At 68.5% G+C, this 6,902-nt stretch overlaps 1 protein-coding gene across 1 annotated transcript; it reads left to right on the top strand.

Moving 5' to 3' along the window:
• Positions 1-28: 28 nt before the first annotated feature.
• Positions 29-1,876, top strand: TCF15 (transcription factor 15). The gene is made up of 2 exons (XM_026042179.1): positions 29-513; positions 1,802-1,876. Exons 1-2 carry the CDS (start codon positions 37-39, stop codon positions 1,874-1,876), a joined length of 552 nt encoding a protein of 183 aa, XP_025897964.1. The 5' UTR covers positions 29-36.
• Positions 1,877-6,902: the final 5,026 nt, after the last annotated feature.

The following is a 6,902-nucleotide window of genomic DNA, read 5'->3' as shown; positions in this document are numbered from 1 at the left end:
GGGCGAGCCGGGGGCGAGCCGGGCTCGCCGCATGCCATGGCCTTCACCATGCTGCGCCCCGTGGCCGCCCGCGTGCTCTACCCCGACCTGGGCCTGCTCTCGGAGGACGAGGAGAACCGCAGCGAGAGCGACGCGTCGGAGCAGTCGCTGGGCTGCTGCGAGGGCGCCGAGCCGCGCCGCAAGCCGCCCCGCAAGCCGGGGCCGCTGCTCGTGGTGAAGCAGCGGCAGGCGGCCAACGCGCGCGAGCGCGACCGCACGCAGAGCGTCAACACGGCCTTCACGGCSCTGCGCACCCTCATCCCCACCGAGCCCGTGGACCGCAAGCTCTCCAAGATCGAGACTCTGCGCCTCGCCTCCAGCTACATCTCGCACCTGGCCAACGTGCTGCTGCTGGGCGAGGGCGGCGAGGACGGGCAGCCCTGCTTCAGTGCCATCTACGGCGCCAAGGGCGACCGCGACRGCAAGCAGCCCCGCAGCATCTGCACCTTCTGCCTCAGCAACCAGCGCAAAGGGGTGAGTGGGGCCGGCACCCCCGGCCGCAGCCCCTGTGGAGGCTCCGGCCGCTCCCGGCTGGTCCCGCYGGAGCCGCACGCCCACGGCTGCCGGCCGGGGAGGGAGCCGGGCTCCCGGGCTGACCCTGCCTCCTGCTGCAGCTCCGGGTGGGTGGGAATGTGCCTRTGCTGTGGGAAGCTCCTGCTTTGCAGAGGTGCAGGGGGGTGGCAGGTCCTGGTGCTGCTGTGTCCTGCCCGGCACTCCGGCACAGCCCCCGCGGTCCTGCACACGGGAGCGCACAGCTCCCAGCAGCTCCTTGTTGCAGCCTCGTGCCCATGGCCACTCGTCTTCCTCGGTCCCCTCCGTTGCGCTGTTCCTACCAGACCCCGCTGGCCTCTTACTCCGTGCCACCCTGCACGTCCAGCCCTCCAGCTTTCGCTTTCTGCCTCCCCATTTCTAAAGGCCCTCGGGCTGCTCTGTCCTGCTGCAGCCCCGGCCTTGCGCAGGGCGCACTGGACCTTGCTGGTCAGAGCGGGGTGAGAGGCTGGGCGACCCCGCGGTGGGATCCAGCGCAGGGCGCCGTGCGGGACGCAGACAGCCGGCACCGGCCCGGTGTCCTGCCAGTCCCCGGAGCCACCCACCGGCATCCCCTGCCGGTGCYGGGGGGCCGCCCGCCCCAGCGCACCCCATCCCAGGGCTCTGCACAGCACCAAGGCCGTCGGGAGCTGCAAGGAGCTGCGCAGGACCCCTGTGTCTTGGGCTATACTGGGTTTTACTGGGCTGGGCAGTGCTGGGTGGTRCTGGGCTGAGCTGTGCAGGGTGTCACTGGACAGTGGAAGCTCTTACTGGGGCACACTGGGCCATGCTGGGCTCTGCCAGGCACTGCTGGGCTGAGTTATGCTGGGAAGCACTGGGTTATGTGGGGCTGTGCTGGGCCATGCTGGGCTGTGCTCATCCCTGTGGTGCCCCATCCCTCAGGAGGCAGCGGGAAGCGCCATCCATGGGGATGTGGCACCGCGCTGGATCCAGCCCGGGGGCTCCCAACGGAGCCACAYAGGCCCCACTGCGAGGGGCAGAGCAGGGACAGGGTCCCTGCAGGGTGACAGGGGCCACCAGCTCCTGCTTGTCCCTGGCTCCTTCCACAGCACCTGCCTCTGTGGCTGGGGCAAACACCGTCCATCCACCCCTGCATCCACCCCTGCATCCACCCCACCGAGCCTGGGAGGCGCAGGGCAGAGCCTTGGCACCCCCAGGGCCGGGGCTGCGTGGCCAGGCTGGCGCCTGCAGCTCTGCCCTCCTCTCTCCGCAGGGCGGCCGGCGGGAGCTCGGCGGCGGCTGCCTCAAGGTGCGCGGGGTGACGCCCCTGCGCGTGTCGCGGAGGTGAGACGGGCGCGGGACCCCCCGCCTGACACAGCGGCACAGCCGGAGCCGGCGCGGCACTCCGCACGCCGCGCCGGGCACGGAGGGAGCGCCCAGCGCAGCGGAGCCGGGCGCCGCGGGCTGGCACCGCACCGACATCGGCACCGAGCCCGGCGCCGGGGCCCAGGCGTCCGGCCGGGGCGCTGCCCTCCGGGACAGGGGCGCTGGGACCCCCGCCAGGGGCTGCGCCGGGAAGGAGCCGTTTGCGGCCGGCGTCGATGGAGCTCCGGGGAGAGAAGGCGCCGCGGCCCCGTGGGCGCTGCTGGCTCGTGCGCAGCCGCCCCGAAAATAAACCCTATTTTTCTGATGGGCTGGTGCCTGCTGAGCCCACACGGGCCCCGGAGCAGGAGGTGTCGAGGGAGAATCCGTGCTGGAGCGGGAGGGTGTCGAGGTGGGATCCATGCAGGATGCAGGAGCGGGAGGGTGTTGAGGGGGGATCCGTGCAGGATGCAGGAGCGGGAGGGTGTCAAGGTAGGATCCATGCAGGATGCAGGAGGGTGTCAAGGCAGGATCCATGCAGGAGCGGGAGGGTGTCAAGGTAGGATCCATGCAGGAGGGTGTCAAGGTAGGATCCATGCAGGATGCAGGAGGGTGTCAAGGCAGGATCCATGCAGGAGCAGGAGGGTGTTGAGGCGGGATCCATGCAGGAGCAGGTGGGATCCACATGGAGTACCAGAGCAGGAAGGCACCAAGGTGGCTCCAAGCAGGATGCTGACACAGGGAGGTGCCAGGGTGGGATCTGCACAGTGCTCTGGAGCAGGAGGGCGCCGGGCAGCATCCACACGGGATCCCAGGCAGAGCGCGCTCCCAGCACATGTTCCAGCCTCAGCTCCRCACCGGGAAGGGCCAGCAGCTCCACGGAGACGTCCAGCTGCAGGAGGGGCYGGTTCCCACTCCCCATGGGTCCGTGTCCTGGCTCTGCACCATCCCGCCGCTGCCAGAGCTGCCGGCGCGGGGTCAGCCGGGGACGCGGCGCTCCGGCCGCGGGGAACCCGGCCTGGGAACGGCGCCGGCCTCGGGGACACAGCCGGGCCCGGGGTGCCCACGGGCCCTTCTCCATCCCCACGGGCACCCCAGGGACCTGGCACCCCTCTTCCCCGGGCAGCGGGGGCCGCAGCCCCCCAGCGCCCTGCCGGCCTCCCTTCCCCCCGGGCTGATTTATGGAGCTGCCAGCGCGCGCAGCTGCGAGCGAGTCCCGCCGCGCAGCCGCCTGGGTGGGAGAGCTCTGTTCTCAGCGTGCCTAATGCGGCCCAGGCCCCCGCAAACAGCCGTGAGATTCTCCAAACATCCCAGGACACCCAATCCCCGCCGGGGAGCCTTGGGGGGCGGCGGCGGCGGGCAGGGGGCACATGAAAGGGCGCCSGTTTCCCTTGCGGCCGGGGCGCGGAGCTGGCTCCGGGAAGCGCCCGCGGCTCCTGCCTCCGCTCCTGCTGCCCCCGGCACATCCCGCCTCATCCCGGTGCTAGGGATGCAGGACAGAGCTTGTCCCGGCGCTGGGACCGTGGGTCCCGGCACATGCCGACATCTCTGCCCAGTTCCTGCCTGTTGTCCCTGGCTCGTCCCATTGCTGAGCATGACGGTCCCGGCGTCTCCCAGTGCTGGGAACATTCCTGGTCTGTCCCAGGCAGGTCCCAGTGTGTCCCAGCATCTCCTAGTGCTGGGGTCGTGGATCCCCGCATGTCCCAGTGTCAGCACTGTGTGTCCCAGTGGATCCCAGCACATCCCGGTGCTGGAGCAGTGTGTCCCAGCATGTCCCAGTGCCATGGCCGTGTGTCTCAGTGTATCCCAGAATGTCCAGGTGCCAGGCATTGGATCCAAGCGTGTCCCAGTGCCAGAGTGGGGATCCTCATGTGTCCCAGTGCTGCATACACATGTCTTGGCACATCCCCTTGCCAGGGCCATGGGTCCCACTGCATCCCAGTGCTGGGGCCGTGTGTCCCAGTGCATCCCAGCACATCCCAGTGCCAGGGTCATGTGTCCCAGTGCATCCCGGTGCCTGGGCGACGTGTCCCAGTATATCCCACTGCATCCCAGTGCCGGGGCCGTGTCTCCCAGTGCATCCCAGCGCATCCCGGTGCCGTGTACCCCAGCACGTCCCGGCTCCCGGTGCATTCCAGCCCTTCCCGGCAGGGCATGTGACTCAGCGGCCCGGGAGCAGGCGGTCCATGGGAGCCCGGCGCCCCTTGGCCCTGCCGGGGGGTCTGCGGGGGTCCCACCAGCCGCGGCCCCGGCTCCCCTCCCATCCTCTCCCTTTCCTGCGCGCGGACACCCTTGGAACGGCTCTTGGCTGCTCTCTCTGAGACAGGAAGGTGTCCCCGAGTCTCAGGAAGGAAAAACACTCAGTGCTGAACCCAGCAAGACCGTCTCCGAGGGGCCGGGGCTGGAGGCGCTCCAGGCCTGACATCACCTGGGAACTGGAACCAGAACCGCAGCTGCGCTCCCCGCCTGGCCGCTACGCTCCAACTTGTGTTTTTAAACCTTCTTTTTATAGAAATGCTTCTTTTTTTTTTATTCCTTTTTTTTTTTTTTAAATTTAATTTCTCCCCCCTCTTTCCCTTCTCCATTCCCCTCCCAAATATTTCGGCCTCTCGACGAGTTTAACCTTGTGGGGCCGGGCGGGTGCCACGTGGGAGGACGGAGCCTGCGGCTGCGGCGGATGGAGCCCTTGGCACCCGCTGGGTGCCTTGGGTGGCACCTCGGGGTGCTGCCCCTGAGCACGGGGCCGCGCTGAGGACCCCAATGTGTCCCGCATCTTCCCCGGAGCGAAGCCGGGGCGCTCAGGGCCCGGGGAAGCGTCGCTGCTGCAGCCCTCATGTCAATGTGATGGGCACGTCGTGAACTGGTGTGTGATAGGCACCCGTGGTCACTGCAATGGGCACCCATGAGTCAGGGTGATGGGCACCCTGTGGGTTGGGGTGATGGGTGCACCACAAATGGGATGTGATGGRTACACCATAAACTGGGGTGTTAGGGTATCTGTGGGTCAGTGTAAGGGACACTGTGTGTTTGGGTGATGGACATTGTGAGTTTGGGTATGACGGGCACCCATGGGTTGGTATGATGGGCACCTATGGGTTGGGATGTGACAGACACCCCATGGGTTGGTGTGATGGGCACCCATGGGTTGGGATGTGATGGGCATCCATGGGTTGGCATGTGATGGGAACCCTTGGGTTGRTGTAATGGGCACCCATGGGTTGAGGTTAAGGGCACCCATGGGTTGGTGTGATGGACACCTATAGGTTGGGATGTGATGGGCACCCATGGGTTGAGGTTAAGGGCACCCATGGGTTGGTGTGATGYGCACCCATGAGCTGGGATGAYGGGCACCCATGGGTTGAGGTTACAGACCCCATGGTCTGTGACAAGAGYAGTCCCTGCCTCCCTGCCTGCCCTGGGCCCCCTTGCAGAGCCAGAGCGCAGTATTTCCAGAGCCCTGCCCAGTCCCAGCGCAGGAAGGGGCTGGTGGGGACCAGGACCCCCCAAAGCGGGCACCTCTATCCCAGCCCAGCAGCCACCACCGTCCTGCCCGGAGCCGGGGGGTCCCGCCACGTGCCGAGGGACACGGGGGGTCCCGCCACGTGCCGAGAGACACGGGGGGTCCTGCCACGTGCCGAGGGACACGGGGGGTCCCGCCACGTGCCGAGGGACACGGGGGGTCCCGCCACGTGCTGAGGGACACGGGGGGTCCTGCCACGTGCCGAGGGACACGGGCATCACCCCAGACCCGCAGCGGGGCCCGGCCGTGCTGGCAGGGACAGGGTGTGCGGCCGCGCGCGGGGTGAGCGCCGGGTTAATCTCCCGCCGGAGCTTCCCTCCGCAAACAATAAGACAATGCCCGGCCGGGGGCCGCCTGCGTAACCAGCGGCGCGGAGGGGAAGTTGTAATATTTGGAATTAGCACTCCGTAAATTAAGGGAGAAAGAGGAAAAAGCGGCGGGGCAATCAGCGCGGCGCTGCGGGCAGCTCCCGCCCGCGCGGCCCCGCCGCCCGCGCCAGAAAAGGCATCTGGGCCCCGCGGTTATTTTAGTCCCGACCTGCGGCAGCTCATGGGAAATGGAAGCGTGTTCCGCAGCTGGGGCGGGAGGGGACCCCGGGGACGGCCACCTCCGGAGAGAAGGGACCCCGGGGACAGCCACCTCCACCACGGGACGGCCACCAGGGTCACCTCCCCTCCATGGGGGGACCAGGAGCAGCCCCAGTGCCACTCTGGGGCCAATCCCATCCAGATCCCGGGAATGCCGGGTCTGGGGGAGCCGGGGGGGTGCAGTGGGATGCATCCCCCCCACCAAGCGCCGTTATCAGGCGCCGTTATCAGCAGCGCGTCCCCGGAGCGGCTCCCAGGGGGCATCTGCAGCCCTTCCCCTCCGCCCACGTCAATGCGGGCGCGAAGGTGCCGCAGCCACGGCCTGACAAAGGGCTATTTTTAGGGCCCGGGGCTCGGAGCGGCCGCGGCCGGGCCGCTCACAATGGGGGGAAGGGGGCCGGGCTTCCCGCGCGAGGTTTCCTCGATGACCCGGGCCCGCACAATGCGGGGGACGCACGCCAAAGCGCCGCGGGAGCCGCCGCTCCGCCGCACGGGGCCCTGTGGGGCCAAGGGCCGCCCGCGCGGCGGGGCGAGGGGACGGCCGCCACCCCGGCACCGGGACGGGGCAACCGGGACAACCGGGACCGGGATGGGGCAACCGGACCTGGGACAGGCCAACTTGGTCCAATCTGGGGGAATCCTTTGCACCAGCTCGTGCTGCAGGGCAGGGATGGGGGCGTTGGGAGCTGTGGGGGGGTCCGGGTGCACAAATACCCCCCTGCAGCCCCGGGCTGCGGGCAGTGAAGTTACTTTGGGGGAAAAAATACTATTTTTGCACAGAAAAAAATCGGGGAAAATGGAGGAGAAGGAAGGCGGGAGCTGGAAGCGCTCGCCAGGCTGGGGAAGGGGCTGTGTCGGCACCGCCGGGCCGGGGACGGGCCCGGGGGCCGAGGCGGCGCCGGGAC

This window comes from Nothoprocta perdicaria, unplaced genomic scaffold (assembly GCF_003342845.1).
Source record: "Nothoprocta perdicaria isolate Ctin4 unplaced genomic scaffold, notPer1 scaffold_3, whole genome shotgun sequence".
NCBI lineage: Eukaryota > Metazoa > Chordata > Aves > Tinamiformes > Tinamidae > Nothoprocta > Nothoprocta perdicaria.
This window is presented reverse-complemented; position numbering and strand designations above follow the sequence as displayed.